General features: G+C 40.4%; 1 protein-coding gene across 1 annotated transcript in view; it reads left to right on the top strand.

Annotated features, from left to right (window-relative positions):
* stpg4 (sperm-tail PG-rich repeat containing 4) overlaps positions 1 to 26,096 on the top strand; it is an 84,991-nt gene that overhangs the window by 51,390 nt on the left and 7,505 nt on the right. The window contains exon 6 of the mRNA XM_028820313.2: positions 20,741 to 20,848. Within this exon, the coding sequence (XP_028676146.1) occupies positions 20,741 to 20,848 (108 nt within the window). The remainder of the gene's footprint in view (positions 1 to 20,740; positions 20,849 to 26,096) is intronic.

Here is a 26,096-nt window from a genome sequence, read left to right as displayed (position 1 = left end):
CTGTGTCCTGTCAGAGGAAGAGCACGTAGTGATTCAGGCACATAGAGCACATATAAGATCAAATACAGTACACAACAAAGCATTTAACGTGCTAACTTAGTTACGATGGGATTTGAGAAACTAGTAAATTAAACGATTTTAAGATGACGTTTATGATGTTCTACTTTAATGACAAAATAAACTACGTGATTAAAGTGGAAATTTCAAGATTGAAGTTGACATTTTGTGCCTTTTATTTCACTGTACCCTAATAAGCTTTCATATGACACTCAGACGGTGGGCTACGAGTCACCTTTTCACGCCAACTTTGGTATGTGACAACTTCTTTTTTATTTCGGGCACTGTGCGACTTTGTGAACTTGAGCTTTCGAGTTTCTCCGACATTCTATGTCACTCGATCAACTTCCTTTTGTTGCTTATACATCTGTTTAAACCAACAAATAGTACGTTTTTCTTTGCCTCCATTTGGTATTCGCTGAAATTCTTCTATTTTTCCTCGTACTTTTGCCATTGCCTTTTCACAGAACGCTAGGCTTAAGGGCTATTTATATTGATTTGCATATTCAAAGAGGTGTAATTCTGGGAGGAGTTGGAGCAGGACAGCAGGCGCGTGCACATGCGTTTATTTCCATGCTGAGCGGGATTTATGTAGCGGAAGAACACAGAAGTTGGTGAACGCACAGATCCCTGCATCTGGATTTTTCTGTGCGTAAGCACATTTCGGCTTATGTGCTTACGTCATGTTATAGTGCGAATTCTACGCACGGCGTTATGCATGGGGCCCCTGAAGTCTCATGCCGTTACAAAGTTTTAGTGGCTGTACGCAAATCCACAATCGGCTTTTCTGAGCCAGACCTGTTGTTTTCGTATGAGCCGCTTTTTATTATTGGGATCGTACCTAGAAACAGAAGCTCTATGAACGTGTGTATTTGCCTGCGAGTATTTAGCGACAGCGTGTCTATTAACTTGTGGATTTTTCTGCGAGTTTTTGGCTGCAGCGTCACAAAGTTGTTTCCGTCTAGCTGCATCAGAAAATGTACCACGACGTCTGAAACGCCTCCTTTTTACTGTTTTCTCACAGCTTGGATTGCTGCTGTCATAATCGGTTTGAGTTTCATGGTTTGTTTCAATTACGTTAGTATTTGCAGGACTTGTTATGTTGAAGTGACATTCAGCATCTCTCAAGCGTTGTAAGAATACAACCGGTTTCATCGATAACTTTGCATCCAGCTTTTGAGAGTTGAAACATTCATAAACATCAAAGTGTCCACTACTTAAATTGTCACCTGTGAATCTAAGATGTTTAAGAGGCATTGGCGGTTCTCCAAACGTGGAAAATAGGCAGGCAGCCAACTATGTGGGAGGCCGGGGGATGCAGGACGCAGGACGCAACCCCGTCTCACACGGCGACCGAGCTGCAGGCTATATGTACGTAAGTAGGATTCAGTTATGACCGTTATGTGTAGAATTTCGAAATGAAACCTGCTTAACTTTTGTAAGTAAGCTGTAAGGAATGAGCCTGCCAAATTTCAGCCTTCTACCTACACGGGAAGTTGGATAATTAGTGATGAGTGAGTCAGTGAGTGAGGGCTTTGCCTTTTATTAGTATAGACGTACTAGCGGGGATGACCCACTGTCGCTCGGATTGAAAAAAAGAGAAACAGTTTCCAGTCATTATTTGGCAATTAATTTATTTTTCAAATATTTTTCAAAAGTCAAACTGCCATTAACGGATTATAGATGCTACAAATCATTTAGACTACCTTACGACAAATAACATTTTTTATTTCACCATTAGAAGCAAGAACACATAAATTCTTTCCTGATCCTACTCTGGAACAGGCAACGTATAATTGGCCATGTGAACAGCCCACAGTTCTTTGAGGTAAGCTCTAGTGACTTTAAGTGATTGTCCTAGCCAAGAGTGGTGTTTGGGGGTAGCAAGTGGGGCTTCCACCCCAACCCCCACTTTTGAGGTCCGCATGTCCTGTTTGAGCGCATTTGTTAAATTTTATTCTCCAGTATATATATATTTGAAATGCTTCTAAGAGGAACCCTTTTAAAATCCCTCTTCAAGGTCAAATTCCATACATGTACGTCTTTGAAAACATCCCATAGTCTGAATATTAATGCACAAAAACATGTATCGCTAATGATAACCGGCTGACATGACATCAATGTGAGTTATGACTATGACATCCTGCATAGCGAGACTCAGAATATACTCGCAACTTGGGTACTTTTCTAGAAGAGGCCCTGCTAATTTCTGCATGACGCTGCATTGAATTTTGCTCTGTTGTGGTATTGTCATGAATTATGAATTGCACTTTTTTAATAGATTATATAATTATATTTTGATAAAGTCTGAGTGTTATCTTGCAAAAATTTAGCTGAATACTGTAATGAGAAAATCCGGTGTATGTTAATATTATTTTTATTAAATTTGCTCGCAAGTTTATACAGTTCACACATACCGGTAACAGCATTTGATGTAACCAGCCCCGTGTGGGGTTGGTCAGCCCTAGGCCTCGCACACCCCTAAGGCCGCCTCTGGTCCTTGTACTTTATTTTTGGACATCACAACTGCAAGACGTACTGGAAATTGAAGTCGCTTGAATTCGAAAGGGAGTTTATTGGAAATCATAGGTATACGTGGAATAAAAATATCATCTCCCTATCCAGTTCCAGTTAGAACAGTAGCCTCAATTACATGTGGATGACGTGACAGTGTTTCCACATTTCTCACAACTTTGATATATACTTTTTTCCAAATTAAATTAGAATTTACTGTTTTAGGGTTTTCCTTAATTTTTTTGAATCATGTTCATGCATTTAAATTTTTTTATTAATCGATTACGTTGGTTTGGACATGTGCAGAGGAGAGATGCTGGGTATATTGGGAGAAGGATGCTAAGGATAGCGTTGCCAGGGAAGAGGAAAAAAGGAAGGCCTAAGAGAAGGTTTTTGGATGTGATGAGAGAGGACATGCAGGTGATGGGTGTGACAGAGCAAGATGACGAGGGCAGGAAGATATGGAACAGGATGATCCGCTGTGGCGACCCCTAACAGGAGAAGAAGAAAACTAATCACCAAATCTGTAGCTTTTGGATATTTACTCGATCTCTCACTTGGTGATTGCGTTGTGATGTACTTCAGGACAGGCAAACTTTCTTGCTTATTTATTAGGTTTATAGTGATCAGTTTCACAAAGAGCTTTATAAATCCAGTCACATTACACTACATATAATACAATGGCCTGGGTTCAAGACAAATACAGGTATGTACTCCTCAATTTGCTTTATCACTTAGAAAGGGGCAGCTATCACTTTTTAAATTCTTTTTCATTCATTTTTACTTATTTTCCTCAATGAATATTGTCAGATAGCCATTAAAGAGTAACATTAGTAATGAAGACGATAATCTTTTAAGTTCTTTGGCTCTTTATACATATGTCTGGATAGATGATCTACTTGAATGCATTAATTTAATTTGCTGTAACTAATTATTTTATTTTTTCTTCTATTGTATCATTGTCAATTTAATATTGACTATAAATAGTGATGAGATGAAAGGTACATATAGCATTCTGAATGGAGTCCACTCTATAGACTCTAAACATAGGTCAATACTCCACGATGCAAAGTCTCAGACAAGGTAACACTCTACCCAGCACTCTTTACACACACCTTTAGATGGTTTGACACACAGCATATTCTTCCTTCCCTTTTGCAGTACGTGTTCTACTACTCCAACGTTTCCCTGTAGGACACTGGCTGTCTTCTGCTGAAATATTTATTTTTTAAGAACAGTAGTTTCTCCCAGAAATGCATGCCTTTTCTTATTGAAGGTGTGGCATAGATTATTACCATTAAAACATTAAGATGACAAGTAAGAATCTCTTTAGCACAATTGCTGCAATTTGGAGCTCACCCTCTGCTCCCAGAGGGCCACAGTGTCTTCTGGCGCTTGTTCCACCTGAGCTCTCAATTGCTTAATCAGCCAAATTATTTGATCAGCTGGACAGATGAAACACTCCTGCAGGCCTTGTTTATTTCTAAGTCATCGGCTGCCAAGATTACTTTTGTTAAATTAGCACAAAATGGGACAGATCCTGAAAACCCTAAATGTACTATCTGTGTGAAAGGGCAAGTACTAGAAATGGAGACATTTTTCTCCTAAAGTTAAGCAGTAAGACTTTCCATTTGAATGGCTTTGTAGACTTGAATAATGCAGGTGCTGTGCTTAAAGGTATTTTAATTAGGTACTGTAGGTGTGTCACATTATTAGTTCTTCAAACTGTAGTATAGTATTTTATAGTCCATCTCTGGCTGCAAGGACTACAGTAGTAAGTCAAAATTATTTATTGTACCGTCAGTTATCAATATGTTGATAAAAATGTAAATAACCATATAGCCATTCAATAGCTAATCCTAATTTTATATGATAAAATAACAATGGTGCAGTAACAAGTTATGTTACAGCACAGCTTTAAGCCTTTGAGCACCTGGCCTAGTCACATTTATTGTAATGTTTGCACATCCTCCTTATGCCTGCATGGTCTTTCTCTAGTATTACTTTGGCTTATTTGCATATCACAATGACATGCAAATTAGGCTGATTTGCAACTCTTAAATTGTCTAAGAATGAATGTGCGTATCTGCCATGTGATAGACTGGTGGCCTGTATAGGTCTGATTTTGGCTTTACCCAATGCTTATGGTTAAGACTGTTGCTCCTCATACTGATATGTGACTGGAAAAGACATTTCCGATAATTGAGTAACAGATCTTTCATAGCTTTGAAAAAACTAAATGTCCCTCTTGGGACAAGTATCTATCTATCTATCTATCTATCTATCTATCTATCTATCTATCTATCTATCTATCTATCTATCTATCTATCTATCTATCTATCTATCTATCTATCTATCTATCTATCTATCTATCTATCTATCTATCTATCTATCTATCTATCTATCTATCTATCTGTCAGCAAAGAACTTGTACAGCTTATCGTCCTTACCAAAAATGTTAATTTCCTGCAGCTACTCTTTCTTTTAAACAAAGAGGCTGATTTCTTTGTTTTGGAAGTTGCAGTACTGTTACCTCATTAATGTAATGTCTCAGGTGTGTACTGTATGCCCACATCAGCCTGCTGTAGAAATCATTTTAGAAAGAGAAGCAAAGTATTGTATTTAAATAAACATATACACACTAATTCAATTTGCATAAGCCAATTTATCCTAGAAATATTACAGGAAAACTCCTAGCATGCCTGAACAAAACTGGGTGAAGAATCTCAGGAAAGCTGATTCTGCCATATACCAAGTTGAGATAAAGTATAATTCTTATAAATTTCCTGGTTGCCATAATTGAGATAAAGCATTCAGAGTGTCCTTATTTATGGTACAGTGATATTTATGTGAGTGTACCAATCAGAGAAATAGGTAATGATGAATAAAAGTCTTGCTTGATTGCATATCCATCCATCCATCCATTTTCCAACCCGCTGAATCCAAATACAGGGTCACGGGGTCTGCTGGAGCCAAATCCCAACCAACACAGGGCACAAGGCAGGAACCAATCCCGGGCAGGGGTGCCAACCCACCGCAGGACACACACAAACACACCCACACACCAAGCACACACTAGGGCCAATTTAGAATCGCCAATCCACCTAACCTGCATGTCTTTGGACTGTGGGAGGAAACCGGAGTGCCCGGAGGAAACCCATGCAGACACGGGGAGAACATGCAAACTCCACGCAGGGAGGACCCGGGAAGCGAACCCAGGTCCCCAGGTCTCCCAACTGCGAGGCAGCAGTGCTACCCACTGCGCCACCGTGCTGCCTTGATTGCATATCTGAATTTTTTTTTCGCCAGTTAGCTTTCAGAAAAATACCTGGAAATTGTATAGATTTTAAAATAGGTGAACTTCCTTTCCATTCTGTCAATGGAAAAAAATGTTAAACCCACTTACAGAAGATACAGCCATGCACCTCCCTTACAGGTACTATTTACCACCAGCACAGCAAGCTACGGTGGACCCTACAGACACAGCTAGACTACCTGATCTTTGCTAATGACAGAGCCCTTCTCTCACATAATCACAGCCAAATACAGGACAAGACAGAACATCTGGCAGCCACATCAGCTAAGACAGTAGGACTGAACATCACAGGAAGACCATAGTCATGAGAATCAGCACTGAAACTGTCAACCACATTGAGAGTAGAAGCTGACATCATTGAGGACGGGAACTCCTTTACTAATTGGGAAACATAGATGTTAAACAAAGAGGTACAGGGATGTCACCCATGGGCTTAGGAAGGCAAGGGTGGCTTTTGCATCGCAAAAAATATTTTGTTGTCTAGAGAAATGCAAACAGCATCAAAGTTGACAGTCTTCAATTCAAACAGCAAAGCAGAGGATCCAGGTTTTCATCAACAAGGTCTGCAAAGGACCTTCAACATATGGTGGCCTGACAAAATACCAAATTAATGCCTGTGGCAGAGAGCAGGACAAGAGCCAGTTGTCAAGGAAATCCTGAGGAGAAAGTAGACCTGGATTGAACATACCCTTAGAAAACCTGTTTTCAACAACACCCAGCAGGCTCTGACATGAATCCTCAGGGAAAAAGGAATTGACGCAGGCCAAGAAATAACTGGAAGCAAGACACAGAAGCAGAACTAAAAGAGTATGGCAGAAGCTGGAAAGAGATAGAAAGAGAAAGCCAAAACCTGAACTTGCAAAGGTGTCTTGAAGAGGTGTCGTTGTTGACCTATGGTCCGCATGGAGCTATGAGTTTAAATAAGTAAAGCAAGCTGCACACTAAAGTGTCTGTGAAGCAATGTTTAATCATGGGGTAGTTGAGTTTGTAGAGCTTGGCGTTCGTTTCATGGAAACTAAGCTTTGTGCAGCTTTCAGGGGACAGTAAAAGTGGAGTAACCTTTGTCTTGGTATCATTATTCTTGTGTGTTTGATATGCAGGTTTTCAGTTTCCAATTACACATTTTGTTTATGGCTTGGAGTCACCTTTGTGATTTAAGTACAGAAAATCCTAAATAAATAAATAAATTGGCAAAGTGAGCATTCAACCATGGCTTCTTTCCAGTGCACTTTCATTTAGACAAAAACAAGAAGCTGTCATCAGTTGTTGCAGACCTTCAGTGCACCTTTTTACTTCTTATCAGGGATGCGAGGTTTGTGTGTCAAAGCTAAGGACCAAGAAAATTCTGGATTTGTCTGGTATATGTGACCTGGGGGCTACAGGGTGTAGCATTCAGCTGGGACGCCTCCACACTGGAAGGACTGGGGGAGCAAGCGTGGCCAGAGCGTTACCTTCCCTGGGACGCTAGATGGCAACCCCCTTGGGTTGCAGTGGTGCCTCGGACTCCCACAGGGCTTCATGGGAGTTGGAGTTTGGTGCAGCCCTGTTGGGATCCGCAGGCACTGCCAGGGGGTGCTGCAGCAGGAGCTGCTGAGCCCTTATGGGAAGTTCTTCCACCACACCCGGAAGTACTGCCGGAAATGAATCATCAAGCATCTGGAGCACTTCTGGGGGCCTTATAAAAGGAGCCATTCAGGAAGTCAGAGTCGGGAGGAGGAGGACAAAGCTTGATCAGAGGAGTGGAGGAAAAGGAAAAGAGTGAAGGAAGAGAATATTGTGTTTGTGCTGTGCTTGTGCTGGGACTGTGTTGAGCTTGTGGGAACGGGGAAGGCATTGCCCACAAGGTAAAAGAAAATAAAAATCAGCGTGTGCCTTGAACTTGTGTCCCACGCTTGTCTGTGTTGGGTTAAGCTGGCAGTGCCAGCCTGGGTGGTCCCACAAGGGTTACTATGAACACATGCGTGTTGCCTTCAGTATGTGCATGTGTATACACACATTGATGTGTTATAGCAGCTCCATTACTTTAGCACAAGTACTGCATGAAATCCTTGTCTGACGTTTATTACTTTAACTTAAGGTTCTTCTTTCACTACTTTGTAAAAAAAGTACATTTTCTGAATGAACTGTTCACGTACTTCTGACCTGTGTTTAGACATCGATGTTTAGATGTTTCCTTTACTGTTTTTTGACTGGATTGTTGGATAACACTTTTTTAATTCCTGCCAAAAACCCTTCCACACTTAGATCTATTGATTTTAATTCTACTTAGTTTTGATGTATAAGATCCCAACACGTTCACAGTGAGTACTGTCACAAAGTATATTATTTTATTTTACAAGAAGAGCCAAACATAAATTGCACTCTATACACAGATGGCAAAATCAAAATTACAGGATAGCGGAGAGATACATACAAGAAGAAAAAGAGAAAATTAAGTTTGTTAAACTGTCTATGCTCAATGACTTCACTCCTTGCAGTCCCATAATGGAAAAGCGAGATGGGGAAAACAATAGAGCGGGGACTGTACAGTAGCTTGGCTTGGAGTGTTGGCAATGCTGTACCTTCAGAGGCAGGGAGATGCTCCCCGTTCTCCAAAGCAGCAGCTCTTCTGATGTCACTGGCACATTTGTGGGCCTGCTTATCATCAAACAACAGCTTTAAGATTATATTCGGAGGGAAAGATGAGAGGACAGGCATTTTGCTAAATTTCTTTCAAGTTAAAACACATAGAAGTATAGCACTGGATCAGACTAGGAGAACATGCAAAAGCAGTAACTATTTTCCTGATAAAGAAGCTGATATAGAATAAGGACAAGCAGATGCTGGCTATTCCTTCTCATTTTCTGTTCTCATAATATGTGCTGAGGGCACCACTTCTAGAAGAGAAATTATCAGGTTTTCAACCCAGTCCTTTCTTTCTGACATTGAGTAAAACAGTCATTGAAATGGGCTGAAGAGAGAGATATGGCAGCACTGTTTATTTTGAAATTAAAAGGTTGTTGATTGGCATAATGCGCAATATTGCCAAAGTATTCCAATTTTACATCCATCCATTTCTTATGCTTGCCTTTTCTATTATTAGAGTGCATGGAGGTGGAGTCTGTTCCAGCAGCATTAAGTTTAAGGTGGAAAAGAATTAGACAACAATCTTCAACAAAAGAATTGATAGTAAATGGGTTATACTCACCCATTCACTCACAAGCCACTTTATTAGGTACAATTGCTCGTTAACGCAAATATCTAATCAGCCAGTCCCTTGGCAGCACCTCATTTCATTTAAGAATGTAGACATTGTCAAGATGACCTGCTGAAGTTCAAAATGAGCATCAGGATGGAGAAGGAAGGTGTTTTATATGACTTTATAAGTCATTTGGTTGTTGGTGCCAGACGGGCTGGTCAGAGTTTTTCAGAAACTGCTCATCCACTGGGATTTTCACACACAATCATCTTTCGAGTTTATAGAGAATGGTCCAAAAAAGGGAAAATATCCAGTGAGTGGCAGTTCCCTGGGCGAAAATGCCTTCTTGATGCCAGAGATCAGAGGAGAAAGGCCAGAGTGGATGGAGCTCATAGAAAGGCCAACAGTAACTCAAATAACCATTGAAGAGCATCTCTGAATGCAGAACACATCGAAGCTTAAAGAAGATGGACTACAGCAGCAGGAGACCACACCGGGTGCCAATCCTGTCAGCTAAGAACAAGAAACAGAGGCTGCATTTCGCACAGGCTCAGCAAAATTGGACAATAGAAGACTGGAAAAATGTTGCCTGGTCTGATGAGTCTCAATTTCTGCTTTGACATTCAGATGGTAGGCTCAGAATTTGGTGTCAACAACATTAAAGCATACTGTAGATCTATCCTGTCTTGTATCAACCATTTAGGCTGGAGGTGGTGGTGGTGTAAGGGTGTGGGGGATATTTACTTGGCACACTTTGGGCTGCTTAGTACCAGAGACAATCGTTTCAATACCACAGCCTACCTGAGTATTGTTGCTAACCTTGTCCATCCATTTATGACCACAGTGTACATATCTTCTGATGGCTACTTCCAGCAGGATAACATGCCATATCTCAAAGCTCAAATCATCTCAGACTGTTTACTTGAGCATGACAATGAGTTCACTGTACTCATCAGAGTACAGATCTTAATCTGTCTCAATCCATCATCAGATCTCAATGCAATATAGCACTGTCAGGGTGTGGTGAATGGGAGATTCGCATCATGGATGTGCACCCGAATGATCTGCTGCAACTGTGTGATGCAATCATGTCAATGTGGACCAACAATCCCTGAGGAATGTTTGCAGCACCTTGTTGAATCTATGCCATTAAGAATTACGGTAGGTCTTAAAACTGTCCAAAATGTTTCCAGGGCAAATCCAACCTGCGAACGCTGCAACCAAGCTCCTGCCTCACTGGGTCACATGTTCTGGGTCTGCACCAAATTAACTTCATTTTGGACCAAACTTTTTTAAGTGCCTTTCAGACAGCCTTGGGGTCACAATCCCTCCTAACCCACTAATAGCTGTGTTCGGTGTTCTTCCAGACAGACTTGAATTGGAGAAGGACAAGCAAACGGTGATTGCATTCACTACACTTTTGGCACGCAGACTTATTTTGTTAAATTGGAAGAATCCTAATTCTCCTCTGATAAGTCAGTGGGAAACCAATGTTTTATATTATTTGAAATTGGAAAAAATCAAATTCTCAGTTAGAGGATTTGTACAAAATTTTTTCAAAACCTGGCAGGATCTAATCAATATTATTTTAGAATAAGAGAAATAACTATTACCGCATTTAATTCCCTTCTCCATCTCTTATTTACCTATATATTTATTTCTCCCTTTATTTTATTTATTGTTGCCTTATTAAAAAGCCCTAAGCAATTCTCATTTGGCTAAGCTCTCCTTCTCAGGGGTGGGGTTTGATTTGTCTTCAATTTTGTTTGGTTATAAATTGATCTATTTGTATGGAATGATTACAATAAAAATTAATAAACAACAACAACAAAAAAAGAAATTACGGTGGGTCTGAAGGCAAAGGGGGGTCCAACCCGGTACTAACAAGGTGTACCTAATAAAGTGGCTGGTGAGTGTGTTTATACTATACGAGGATATATTTAAATGCTTTAATACCACACAGCTTTTAAACGGTGTATGTTACCATGTCAAAATCAACACAGTATGTGCTGCCATTGAGTAAATCAGATAATGGGAAATGGGAAAAACAAGGCAACAAATCCGCTCTGCATTGTCCACATTACTCTACACCCAGCATCTGACTACCGCTCCTACACAATGCTCCTCTCTTCTGTTTTGTGAGGTTCTACTAATTAGGCAACTACCTGGCTTTACCTAATTGCAGTCTGAGTTACCTGCATAAGAAAGACACCACTGTGTGCTCAAAAGCATGTTTGACATGAGTGCAGCTTTGTGCAGGGCAGATTCCTGCACCACCGACCAACAGAAGAGAATAACGGACGAATTGCTTATAGCATGCTGGTAAAGCATAGTAGACCAGTGGATATGAGAAACTAAACTTGCCTTTTTTGAAGATTCATTCAAAGCCAACACTAAAGTCTTCTGTTTTAATGTACACTACTTCGCAGCTAGCTACCCAGGAGATTAGTGTCTTTTTATTATCAGTCAGTGTAGAGCGGGTAGGCCTAGTGGTGGCTCTGAGGCTGGGGTTCTGCGCTGACAATCAGAAGGTTGCCGGTTCAAATCCCATAAATACCAGAAGTGATTCCACCCTGTTTGGCCCTTGAGCATGGCCCTTAACCTGCAATTGCTCAGTCCTGGGTATGATGTCAACTTGCAAGCAGGTCCTCCAACTTGCAGGGAAACGTCAGGGGTTGGTGGTGCTGTTCACTCTGTTCCATTTTGTTCTTACTAGTGTGGTGCTGTTGCACAACTGCACTTGGATCCTAAATTGGGATCCTGAGGTGGTTTGTCATGTGGTGGGTACCAGTGCATGCTCCCAACCTCTCTCCCTAATGTAGAGCAGTCCAAAAACTTTTGTCATTTCTACTCTTCGTAAACAGAATAATTGTTTTAATAAATCATATACTGAAAGATTCTCCGTCAATGGAGTGTTTTATAGTCTACATAAGAATGTTTCAAAAAAACAAATACAACAGTTGACTTCAGATTAAGATACCATCTGGAATGAGAGCTGGTAGCCACAGTTTTTCCTCATTTGTGTAGAAGATCTGCTATTGTGTAGTCATCTGCTATTTGTTTCCACTTTACTGTTCTTGCAGATTCCAATATAGCTTCTGTTCATTTTGTTTATAGCTGAGAAGGAGTCCTCTATTTCATTTCTTTTCAATTAATTTAGATACTGCCACTTGACTTCCAGGAAAATTCAATGTCTCTACTTCTCTTCCTAATTAATGACAAAAAAGGAGAAGCCACTTGTAATATTTTTAATTACTAATAGCCACTTCCCTCGATTTTTTAAATACTCAAGTATCATTTTCTAACACTGTTTTTAAAAAGTTAGGATTATTCATCAACATTATCACCTCTAAACTGTGCCATTGAATCAGGGCTATGTATGATTTTGAATCTGCTAAATTTGCTATACTGAGATAGAAAATCATGAATACCAAATCCAGAATAAACTAATTGTACATAAGACAAAAGACAAAGCAAAGCCAAAGCCTTACTTTAGCCACCTCACTGAACTCAAATGATAGGTTCCATAAGGTTTTGAGGAATTGAGTGTGGTCCTAATCTTCACCATCTTTTTGTTTCAGATAAGAATATGTAAAAAATGTGATTTGCACCATCTGTTATATAGACACACTGCAGCTGTGACTGTAAGGAGACAATTCCATCCTAAATAAATCCAAAAATGGCAATAATTGAGAAAGTGTCTCAGGACACAATGAGGTCCACTAGGAACAAAACTAAAAGAGATGACCCACTGAATCTGAGACAGGTGCAGATTCAAAATACTGTATGTGGATAAGGGAGGTCTTAACATCACAAGTTAGGCCTAATCCTACAGGTAGGTCCATAGTCAATGAGTATACTGCATTATTTTCTTGCACAGGCAGAGAGTGGGTACATTCTTCAAAGAGAGTGGTTTTCCATGGACTATTTGTAAATGTAAAGGTAAGATCTTCCTTCCAGTATCGTTTCATAAATATGTACATGAATATAATTTTAGGATGACGTTACTATGTTACCTATAAAGAAATTATATTTAAAAAATCAAAGAGATCATTTTTTTAGGACCCTTAATATTTCATCCATTCTCTTTGCCATGGAGATGGAGTCTTTCACTAAAGCATCAGGCTCAAGGCAGAAACCAGTGTTGGATTGGATGCCTTTTCGCTGCCTGACACACTTGTATACACTCATTCATTCAGTCATCCCTGACTAATGTGAAATCACAGGGATACGCTAGCATTCTCATCTTTGGTGACGTGGGAAGAAACCTGAGCAGTTGAAGAAAATGCTGAAGAACTACAAACTCAGCATACAATAGGGCAGGTTATACTTTATTGTTCACCAAGGGGAAATTTATTTAGGCATTACAGAAATATATTATAACTCCAATCTCTCACCCCTGATTTTACTTCTGGCCTGGCTCAAGAAAAGGAAAGCTTTTTCAGTGAGACATTATAAAAGTGTATTACCTTAGGAATGCAGGAGCCCCAGTAGTACTTTCTGACGCACTAATGCTGTATAATCTGATAACTGAAAGGACCCCTTTATACCGTTCCTCAGAAAGGACCTCAGAAAGGATGAAAAGCAGTATTTCTATTTAGTCGTTAGCTTTTTTCTTCGTTGTCTCCTCTGCTGCTACCTAAGTGCAGATCCAAAGCGCACCCCGTAAGTAAGCTTGCCCTCTTTATCAACTTGTGGATTCAGTGGGCTTCTTTTAAGGTGATATTACCCACCCAGTACACTACAGCATAGAAAACTGCACTGGCTATCACACAGTTAAAGAACATGTAAAGGATGTTGCTATACACATTAAAGGAATACAGTCTCCTAAGAAAATGTCTGCTCTGCCCTTTCTTTTAATAATGCCTCCATGTTAGTGGAACAGTCCAACATATCACTGATGTGGGTCCCTAAGTACCTGTAACAGTTGTCATACATGCACGTCAGAGGAGCAATTTCACGGCTCATCAGAAGTATGTCATACCTAGGTCATTTCATTTTCTGTCAACAGCTTCGAGAAGATGCCCTTTGAGGACAATCGACTGGTCATAGTGTTATAAAACCCGGTGTGACAAGAAATACTCTCCAGACATTATAAAGATTTGGGGCAGCCCCCCGTATATTATATCCTGGCTGCAAAAGTTTGAAAATAATTGAACAGAGGTGTTCACAAGACAGAGTCCAAAACAGGACTGCCAGACTGGAGGTAAGATGGCAGTTTTAAAGGACTAGAGAGGAAGTGACGTCTTTGTGGCCGGAACCGGACGTGACACCATCCAAGCCACCAAAACCAGAAGTGACATCATCCAAGGCACCAGAACCAGAAGTGATGTCATCCAAGGTGCCGGAACCTGGTGGGATTTCCTGGGAATGGTCTGCAAGGAACTGAGAAAGACAGTCAGTACACCCTGTCGCACCCTGGTCTGATGTGGCATTACAATTACTCAAGCCCTTTAGCTGTCTCCTATTCGCATGTGTGGGACACCAGGCTCCCCAGAATGAAGGGGTTTATTGTTGGGCTGAGCTGACTGGAGGACGGACCATCCTACAAAACTAGACATATGCCAAAGGACGTCTAACATTTGGCTGCTGCAGCTGTTTTCTTATCATTTAACATGTGCTGTTAAGATTGAGCCATCACGCACAGTTTCTGTTCTCATTGTACAAGAATTAAATGGGACGACCCGGTTGGCATCCTAGATTTTTGCATCTCTGGGCTGTATCATTCCTCCACTGCACTACCTCCACATCCTTGCCTTCAATTCAAATGTAGATGTTCCCTATAGCGGCAAAAGTCAACAATAGCTTCCTTAGTTTTGCTAAGGATGAGTTGCAGATAATTCTCCTTGCACTAAGAAACAAACTTTTCAAACTAACTTCTATACTGTGTCTCTTCTCCCTTGACACCCCATTAATGGAAAATCATCTGAAAATATATAAAGGTGGCACGACTTAGTGTTATATCTGTAGCGTACAGAGTGAACAGAAAAGAGGAAAAGACCGTTTCTTGTGTTTCTCCAGTATTGTTCACAGCCAAATAAGAGACACAGTCCTTGAGCCTCACAAACTGCGTCTGTTGATTATTAACCAGGACACTATAGACACGTCCATCTGCATATCCCTTGAGCTTATAAGTAGGGCTGAATAGTGTTGAGGTCACTAGAGAGATGGTAAAACATAATCCTCACAGCGCTCCCAGCTTTATCCAGGTGTGAGTTAGCATTGTTAAAGCAAATACGTAATGTATCTTCCTTTAGTAAACTTTAAGTTTTTAGTAATCCTGGGCTTATTCTTTAGGAAGTTATGCAGTGCTTTTGAGGGTAAAGGAGTGTCAACACAGAAGTTAATGTAGTCTGAATTGCAGTGACTTAGTCCTCCAACGGCATCACCAGAGTCCACCTTCTCAGTATCCTGGTGGTAACAGGCTTGAATTACAGGATTTGATGTGGTAGTGAAATAGATCAAGTTGTGGTCACATCTGCCCAGTGGTGCTGTATGTTTACATTTGAAGAAAGTGGGTCTAGTTGGTGATTAGAGGATGAATTGAACCTAAAGCCTTGATGTACTGTGGTAGCATTAAACACTGCATCATTATGGTACTAATGATTCTTAATAATAGTGCTAGTGAGTGCTAAAAAGATATACTTTATGAATTTAGGAAGACAAAATATTGTTTAATCGATCTTTAAGGTAAATTGGTTTTGTTTCTAAACTAGCAATCCCCCGCTGCTTCGTGCACGTCATAGTGAAACAGGACAGTGAGGAGGGCCCTGCCTGGATCCCTACTCGTGATGTCACACTTTACGCTCCCCTCGGCCTGCAGCCTCTTTTTTGGATTAGCACAAATAAATCGCTCTTGCAAGCAAACTATGATACTTAGTGTGCTGAGAGAGGTTGCAAAATCAACCGGAATGTTCAAGCAAATTATAGAAAAAACCTGATCTAAATCCATAAGTAGTTCTCTCATTTGCTAGCTAAGCAGAAGTAAGGTACGCCCCGAGGCTGGTGGGTGAGAGAAGAGGGATCACTCCCATCCCCTCAGCTCACAGTCTCTCTCGGATTTGCACAAATAAATCGGTACCGCAAGCAAACTGTGATACTTAGCATGATGAGAGAAGTCGCAAAATCACCAGAATGTTCAAGCAAATTCTAGAAAAAAAACCCAATCTAAATCCGTTAAGTAGTTCTCTCGTGTAAAGCGGACAGACATACAGTCAGACTGACAGATGTTGGATTTTATATATAGAGAGACTGCAAGTGATAAGACAAGTAAGCATGTTTTGTTAGTATTTGTATACTTTTATTTGTCTATTTTTATCAATGAAGAGAGTGTTATAAAATACTTCTAGACAAAAAGTGATTTTAAGGATGTAATCCAACACCAAACAGTGGTCAGATTACCTTTTCTGTACAGCTCTTATCTGACTGGACTTATAGTTCTTGGCTTAAGTACTATTTTGGCCTACAGATTACTTAAACCTCATTACTTGGGAAAAATGTAAAAACTTGTTTCTAGAGTGCCTCTAGGCTGACAAGCACGCCGGTAGGTCAGGTTCTATAGCCGTGCAATGGGTGACACCTCAGTACCACACTAGAACAGTGTGAAGTTTTTTACAGTGGCTGGAGTGCCAGCAACCCCCAAGTTTTCCCTGCAAGTTGGAGGACCTCCTTGCAGGGCTGGATGCAGGTTAACACCACGTAGGGCAGAACTACATGTACTTTGTGGTTTCTGCAGCTCTCCTGTTCAGTCTTAATGCAACTGAGCTAAACAGTAATCATCATAGATTCTTAAGTTGCCCTAATTACTATTTAAATCAAAAGTCAATCGCCTATTTCTTTAGAAGTAAACTCAACAGTTTCCTGTTAAGCAGCTTAGAAGAAATGAGGCTGAGGAACTGGACTGTGCATGCGAAAGGCTGAGAAGTTCAGACTGTGCGTTTTAGGAAAGTGTTAATGTGTTGCCTAAGAGGCTCTTATCATTCAGATTAGCTAATCGGTGAAAAGGTTAACTTGCAATATAAAAATCAACATGAATTTGTCCTTTCAAATTAAAATGTTAAAGTGGTGACTAGGCATTCTGAAGCTGCAGATCATCAACGTGGAGTTGATTTTAAGCTTTACTGTAGGATGGTAACCCCTCCATATACTTTTATGTTAAGTGTTAGTAATTTTAGAGACTCATTTGCTGTTACACACATGTTCTACGTGTGAAGGAAACTAGTAAAAATTAAGCTGGCAACCATCTGCTTTATAGTTTAACAACTTAGGTAATAAATCACACTACCTGAAATGAAAGTGAACTTTGCCTTCTGTTGACACGGCAGTTACATTACTCTGTCAAAGGAGACAATGCCTATAACTTGTGAATTTCATAGCCATCTCAAGAGGAGTCTTTCTTTCTTTCTTTCTTTCTTTCTTTCTTTCTTTCTTTCTTTCTTTCTTTCTTTCTTTCTTTCTTTCTTTCTTTCTTTCTTTCTTTCTTTCTTTCTTTCTTTCTTTCTTTCTTCTCCAGGGCAACATATGACTGAATGTACTGGGGAGGGAGGAACTTCCCCCTGGCACTGATTCTTTGGAGACCTAATAGGAAGCTTCATCATTAGGTCATGGAAATGACACTTCCATTAGAAAGTACTTCATAGCAGAACAACTTCTCTTAGTCTCACTGATTGCGAGTGACATTCCGGGAAACCTCAGCAAAATTTTATTCACCTGTACAACAAGGGGGAAATGCCAAATAGAGCCCAAATGAAGGCTAAAAGGAGTGGGAAACAAACATAATTTTACACTGCTCACAAAGTTAAAAAAACAGCTTGGTGATATATTTGAACAAATGATCCATGTCTGCTTGCATAGAGGACAAATGATCTTCATAGCTCATGCTGTATGTGCTGTCATATAATCATCTTTAAAATGAAGAATCACTTTGTTTAACAAACTAACCTGTGTACCATTGTTTATGGCAGCAGCTGGCAAATCACTACAGCACACACTTTTCAGTCCTAAAATACAGCTGACAATGGCAGTGGCTCAATTGTTAACTCTTTCTTAACATAGCTACTTTCTCTAAACCAGGGGTCCCCAACTCCAGTCCTGGAGGGCCCCAGTGGTTGCAGGTTTTCATTCTAACCCTTTTCTTAATAAGTGACCTGATTTTGCTGCTAATTAACTTACTTTTGAATTCATTTGAACTGATTTGCTCTTGAAGACTCAGCAGCCAAAGAATAATGAGATACAAAATGAGACAAAACAGGACCAGCACACTGCGTCATTCACACAACATCTGAAAATAAAGAAAGGTGAAGGTCTCAGGAATGTTGATCTGCTCAGGGCCCCAAAACATTTGAACAGTGCTGCTCTTAGAAAAGAGAAAATCAACAATTTCAGAAATGTCGGCTATTGCACAGTGAGAGGAGCAACAAGCCATGGAAATTAAAAAAGGGATTAATTAACGACAAGAATCAGAGCCTCATTAAGCGACTGGCTGGAGTTTGAGGCCCTGACTTATTTGATCTTCTGTTGGCTCACTCACTTCACCTTTCATTTTTGTTTGGATGCCATTTAAAAAAAGAAATGAAGCAATTCAGAGGAACATATCTTTAAAAACAAGTCAATTAAAATGAATTCAAAAGAAGTTGATTAGTGCACTAATTTAGAAAGGGGTTAGAATGAACACCTGCAGCCACTGGGGCCATCCAGGACTGGAGTTGGGGACCAAAAACCTCATTCTGTATGCCATGTACTGCCCAGCCACTGTGACGCCCTCAATTTGTATTTATAGTACAAATCATTTTTCCTCTTAGGCTTTGACTTTTGTTTATCAATTTAACCCCATTTCTTTTAATTTCATTTTTTTCTCATCTGAGAAGAAAGAGTTGATGGAGACAGTGTTTTTTCCATGAACTTTGCTATTGTTTTGTAGTGCTCTGTTCTGATTAAGAGCTGTTTGCAGGGCTAAGAGTGTACACGGCCAATGCCGTGCAATACGTACAAATCATTTGCATGGAAAACAGTCTAATATAAACATTAGCTGCTAACTTCACTTTCCTGATCTGAGAACTGCTGCCTCCCACTGCCACATACCATTCAGGTAATGCTTGAGGCAATTCCCTGCAGGTTACCTGAAAACAATTTCACTGATACTTGTTTTTCTGCCTTTGCTTGAATTCCTAAGCTGTCCATATTTCTATTTTTTCTTTCGGTTTTTGACCCCATTAGTATTAACATTTTGAACATTAATGCTAACATCTGCGGTGGGTTGGCACCCTTCCCGGAATTGGTTCCTGCCTTGTGCCTTGTGTTGGCTGGGATTGGCTCCAGCAGACCCCCGTGACCCTGTGTTCGGATTCAGCGGGTTGGAAAATGGATGGATGGATGCTAATATGAATCTGCCAATTTTTAGCAATATAGTACTATGATCATTCATGTGATGCAAGGAAACGTATCCTGGCTAACAAGTGGTGCTAGACAGAGGACATGAGGACACTGTGGACAGTAGGGGGCGCTTCAGCTCCCCAAACCCAACACACACATGCACGGACACAGGATAAAAGGCACAGAGTCTTTTATTTTGGGAAAATTCTTCTTTTATAAGAGTTTCCCACCACCTAAACCACAAGTACTGCAAGACACAATACAGCACACTTTTTGCCTTTTCCTCTCTCTGTATCTCACTGCCTCCTCCACTCCCCTCGCAAGCTTCATCTTCCTCCTCCTCCCGACTCAGGCTCTGTGATGTGAGACAGGCAGCTCTTTTTATTTTAGCCGCCCTAGAAGTGCTCCTGATCTTCCACACATGTGGTCTTTCAGCACTTCCAGGTGAGGTGGAAACCCCATAATGTAGGGACTCCCCATTCCTGCAGCTCCTCCTGGCAGCCCCCACGGGACCCAACAGGGTTGTCCCCCAAGGTGACAATACCTGTCACCCATGTGGAAATCTGAGCCTGGGCACACTGCCCTATAGCGTCTTGGAGGAGATAAAGCCCTGTATAAGCTGTCTCCCCCTATCCTTCCATCCTGAGGGTCTCCCAGCTGAGTAAGGATGCTGGCCATCCTTTACAACACACAAAAATATACTGTACAACCATGAATTTATTTGAAACTATTATATTGACAAATAGAAAGGCACATACATGCACACATATGTAGAATGGAATCACAAACCTATTAAGACCTTCCAGTTACCTGCATGTAGTAGACAGAGAGAGAGAACAGGGGCAGGAGTTTCAGAATAAATCTACCAAATAAACACACAGGACAAAGAAATGGTTTTTGAAACGTTACTCTTTCAAAGTGAATATATACATTCTATGACAGAATAAGGAGTGGCTTATTTTTTCATTGCCTTTGTAGGTAATTTAATTATAAGTAAGTGTACAGATGTGAGCCAACTGTTCAGTCCATCTGTCTTGTTTCAGTAACTAATTGCATTGTTGTCCCAGCATCTCTCCCAAATGTTTCCTAAATGACAATAGAGCATCTGTTTCAAGAACATTATTGAAACTTGTTCAAAAAGGCATGCTTCTTGGCTTGCTTTTTTAATATCTTTGAATTTTACCATTTACCTGAAAATGCATATTTTTTTAACACATCACTTTTACCTCTGTGCCGGTGGGTTGCTTTTCAACACATGTTGACATTTTACTCTGCTAATATTTATTTCTTTTTCACACTAACAGAAAGAAGGTCCCGCACCCGGCCAGTATGAAGTCAGAGTTGAACAGACACATCCCAACATCACTTCCTGCTTCCGGTCAGCTGTGCCCCGTCTACCAAGTACCCGCTCAGTAAGTATTCTGTGCATTTCTTAGGGATTTGTACATACATATGAATGATGTACACTATATTGCCAAAAGTACTGGGACCCCCCCCCCCCCTCTCCAAATCATTGAATTCAGGTGTTCCAATCACTTCTATGACCACAGGTGTATAAACTCAAGCACCTAGGCATGCACACAGCTTCTTCAAACATGTGTGAAAGAATGGGCCGCTCTTAGGAGCTCAGTAAATTCAAGCATGGCACCGTGATAGGACGCCACCTGTGCAATAAGTCCATTCATGAAATTTCCTCTCTACTAAATATTTGGTATTATAACAAAGTGGAAGTAATTGGGAACAACAGCAACTCAGCCACAAAGTGGTGGGTCACGTAAAATCACAGAGCGTCGACAGCACATGCTGTGGCACACAGTGTGCAGAAGTTGCCAACTTTCTGCAGACTCAATAGCTACAGACCACCAAAAGCTCAAGAACAGTGAGTAGAACGTTTCATAGAATGGGTCTCCATGGCCGAGCAGCTCCATCCAAGCCTTACATCACCAAGTGCAATGCAAAGCGTCGGATGCAGTGGTGTAAAGCCCACCACCACTGGACTTGAGAGCAGTGGAGACGTGTCCTCTGGAGTGACAAATCTAGCAATCTGATGAACAAGTCTGGGTTTGGCGGTTGCCAGGAGAACGGTTCTTACCTGACTGCATTGTACCAAATGTAAAGTTTGGTGGAGGGGGGATTACGGTGTGGGGTTGTTTTTCAGGGGTTGGACTTGGCCCCTTAGTTCCAGTGAAAGGAACTCTTAATGCTTCAGCATATGAAGCCATTTTGGACAACTTTGTGGAAACAGTTTGGGGATGGCAACATGACTGTGCACTAGTGCCCAAAGCAAGGTCTATAAAGAAATGGATGAGTGAGTTTGGAACTTGACTGGCCTGCACAGAGGCCTAACCTCAACCCGATAGAACACCTTTGGGATGAATTAGAGTGGAGACTGCGAGCGAGCCAGGCCTTCTCATCCAACATCAGTGCCTGACCTCACAAATGCTCTCCTGGTCCAAAATTCCCATAAACACACTCCTACACCTTGTGGAAAGCCATTGCAGAAGAGTTGAAGCTGTTATAGCTGCAAAGAGTGGGCCAACTCCTTATTAAAGTCTATGTATGAAGAATGGGGTGTCATTAAAGTTGATGTGTGTGTAAAGGCGTAGGTAGCATAGTGGAGACTGATGCTGAATTCCTGTTCTAAAGACTTACTACTGCCCATCCACTGTCAGCTCATGTTTTTCACAATCTGCATGTGTCTATGTGGGTTTCCTTCTTTTTCTTCGGGTATTTCTTATTCCACCCACATTCCAGAGATTTTGAATGCCAACTGTAAATTGACTGAAGGTCAGGTTGTGCCCTGCGATGAACGTCTGTTTCATTCAAGATTGCTTCTTGTCCTGTCCAGAGTATTGGTAGAACCGGCTCCTCAGATTCTTCTAAAGGAAAACATGATCCCAGGAAACAGATAATTACAGTGGTACATAGCGTGAAAGATTGCATTAGCCTAGGAGAATGGCTGAGAGTGACTTGAATTTGAGTGACAGAGGCAGTGACTAAACTGTGGTTAGGTTCTTTGTGTCAGTTGTGAGCTATGGAGGTACACGATATGCAGCTTTTTGTACCTTTCTAAGAAAGAAGGGTCTTTAGTTCAGATTTCATCTGTTGTAATGGTGCAAAGGGGCAAAAAAAAAAGTAATGAAAGCACAAAGCTGGCAAGCCTTTGTTAAATGTAGAACAGATGTTTTAACGATATTCTGTGTATCTTTGCTAATGCTGAGATTGTCAGTTGCATTGTGTAAGGCCATGTACTTTCTTAAATTTAATAGCTATTATTTTCAAATTGCAGTCCACAAATTATTAGTCCCTTTACATAGTACAAACCCTAATATTTTGCTTATGGGGAGCCCATTGCTGTAGAATGAAGCCTTTGCAGTCATTAAGAATTATCAGGCTCATTTTAAGTAATAATAATTTCCTGTAGTAACTGATCTCCTAAAGACCAATTCCAGCTCCCCTCGCTTGCCGTCTCTCACACCATGCTTTTTTTGACCATGATAAACCCTGGTATGGTACAAAACTACAAGCTGGGAACCTCTAACTCAGCCACTGTACAGGATGAGTATTTTAATGAGATTATAGTTTTGCTTCTGATATTCATGCATGACAAATATATATAAAAAGCAAAGCCCAAATTTAAATGATAAGGTGGGTATTTTCTTCACAATCATGACATACTGTATATATATTTGTTCTAATTTCTATATTGTTCCCAAAACACAGAACTCAGGAAGTAACAGTTCACTTAATTAGCCTAGGAGTCCAATTAAAAAACAAAAGCTGGTTGGAACAAAAAACTGCAACCACAGTGGGTCCCCAGGACCGAGTTTGGGAAGCACTGCTCTAGATGAATCCATGGCCTCAGCCCTGAAAGGTGCTGTGCAAGAGTACAAGCGGCTGAGCAAACCGCACAGTCTGCTTTTAAAATGGCCGAATCTCACAGCAGAGTTTTGCTTTTTGCTTTTTTTCCCTTCTTAAAACAACATAGATGCACTGTTTTGCAATATGTGTACCATCTCAAGATGTGGATTAATACTTGATAATATTTTTGGCTTGAAAATTGATATATTTGGTAAGTTTTAAGGCTTTTTCATTCACCTGTGGACCTGTGTATCCATTCCTATTGTAAGCTACATAAACAGGCAAGGTATTTTTAAAATTTATAAAAAGAACACTGTGCTTCAGAACACAATTGCATGCGTCAAATTAATATGCACCATGATTTTGAGGAAATAACTTTGACTTTAAAAATACCTAACTTTTCCTTTAAGAACATATGCAAGAATTTAAGATGTTTGATAAAGAAGACCATCCAGTCAATCCATCTCATTTAGTTTACCGTTAGCTAAGTTATCCCAGTATTACTTCCAGATATATTTTAAAGGTTTTTGTTTCAAGTTCATGACCCACTAGTTTATCACAGACTCACATAATCCTTAATGTGAAGTTGTGCTTACTGGATTCAGTCTTAAATGCAGTTACCTTTAATTTTCACCCTTGTCCTCAAATACATGATTTGCGATTTATCTGAATGAAGCAATAAGCATCATAGGAACAGTGAAGGGCTACATCAGTATCTGCAAAGGAAAAAAAAAGGTCAAGGTTATTGTCATAGTGAAAAATAGGCACTAAATAAATAAAATGTATTATTTAAGAAAAGAAGGTATGAGACGCAACATTTTGGCTTTTCTGTTCAGTGTTGGAATAAACTTTTTTTATCCTCATAAGGACTCATGACTAGAGTGTTCTAAATTATTTTCATTGTAATTTACGTGATGTATGTCACAATTTCTAACAAAGTATTAAAAATTATTGAACATGACAGAGATACTGACTGTACCATGTGTGTTAAGGAATACTGAACTCTTTGTCATCCTAGTTGTATTCTGCACTGATACACAAAAAAATAAAAATGTTATGTAGTAAGTAATCATTAATGATTTGAAATGGATCAAATTTAGTTAAATTGTTCATCCCGTTAAAAATAGTGGATTCATATCCCCCTCTTCTTGTACTTCAAAATGATGTCATGCCAGTGCTCTCAAGGAAGAGAAAATTGTTTTAATGAAGGTTTCTTTCACACTTGTTTTAACAAGATGTATGATCAGCATGCCATATAACAAAGCAGCTACATCACAGAATGATTCTGGATGTGCAGTTTGCCCTTAAGTCTGTCAGTCCCCTTTGCCAAAAAGGAAACAGGTTCTGTATTTCTGAAAAGAACAAAACAGACGTTTTAGAGATTTCTTTGCTGAAATTTTGCTGAAAAAACCCAGCTAAGATTCACACAGTCGATATGACGGTGATTTATTTATTTTTTCGGTGGGGATCCCATCAATGCACCCAGCCTTGGCCCAACTCACACACACTACCTCACAGAGACAAAAAAGCAACCGGTAATAAAACAGAAATTAAGGAATGTATTAAACAATAATAAATGAAATATATGCAAAGTACAATGATCCCACCCCAGTTCCCCTTACGGCGATATAAATTGAACACAAGTTCAACAATAACAAACCACACACAATGAAGTCCATGAAAACGGCAAATGATGAAATGAAATAATGGATGTAGATAGTCCAGAGATCAGCACGCTGTATATGAATGTAAAGATAGTCCTACCGGTGTTTCCTGATGAGATGATGGCATGTGAATGGGATCAGAAGCGCGCCTTTCTTCACTGGACGACAACAAATCTTCAGACAGTCCTCATGCAGCAAGAAGACACCAGACAGTCCATACACCCAAAACAGGAGACAATCCAGGACAAAAACAAGAATCCACAGGTAGCAAAACGGGAAGGCAAACAAACAGGCAACTCCAGGCACGAAACACAAAAGACTTCTCCCCCTCTGTAGAATTGGGCTCCTTTTAAATGTTGCGCCTGCCTCCTTGTGCCCAGCAGCCCCTGGACCCTCAGCAGATGACCAATCAGAGTCACTGCATGGACTGCTGGGAGTTGAAGTTTCATTCCCCAGTGGCACCGCTACTGCACATTGTAGTCTGTTACAATGTGATACTTGTGTTTCTGATATTTAGTGTACAGGATAGAGCTAACACAACAAATGAAAATCAGTCCTTCAATTTTAAACCCAGTATTTTTTGGTAAAGAGGAGATGTAATGTGTTGGCTAAGCCCATAAAAATGACAATCTGAAAAAAAAGGTGCCAGGGATAGGGGCACCACAAGGATGCAGTAGGACAGTTCCACAAGAGACCTCCAGAGTAGATAGAGAGATAGAGGAGGAGAACTACAAGGGAGGCAGGAAAGGTCTTCTTGCTTGCAGTGTCACAGTGGTTCAGAGGTAGGGTAGGTTTGAGGATGAGAGATAGGGGATGTGGGTTATAAGGGTTGAATCTATATTTGTTGCCTAAAGGGTAACAGTCAGGAACTTTGGTCCAGGAAAACAATGAGGAACACCAGAAAGGTCTAGCAAGTGGTTGCAAAACATTGTGACCAACAGGTCAGGTCAGAGATGTGTGACAAGTGGTGTGTAGACCTTTAGGCCAGCAGAAGGCAGTATGTGGCAACTAGCTGATGAAAGATGAAAGACATATTCTCCAATGTAACTACTCAGTAGAGCACATGACCCCTCAACCTGAAGAAAAGGTCACTCTGGTTATCTATTTGGTTTTTCACTTGGTGAACAAGTCATTC

This window comes from Erpetoichthys calabaricus, chromosome 15 (genome assembly GCF_900747795.2).
Source record: "Erpetoichthys calabaricus chromosome 15, fErpCal1.3, whole genome shotgun sequence".
NCBI classification, from domain to species: Eukaryota; Metazoa; Chordata; class Cladistia; order Polypteriformes; family Polypteridae; genus Erpetoichthys; species Erpetoichthys calabaricus.
This window is presented reverse-complemented; position numbering and strand designations above follow the sequence as displayed.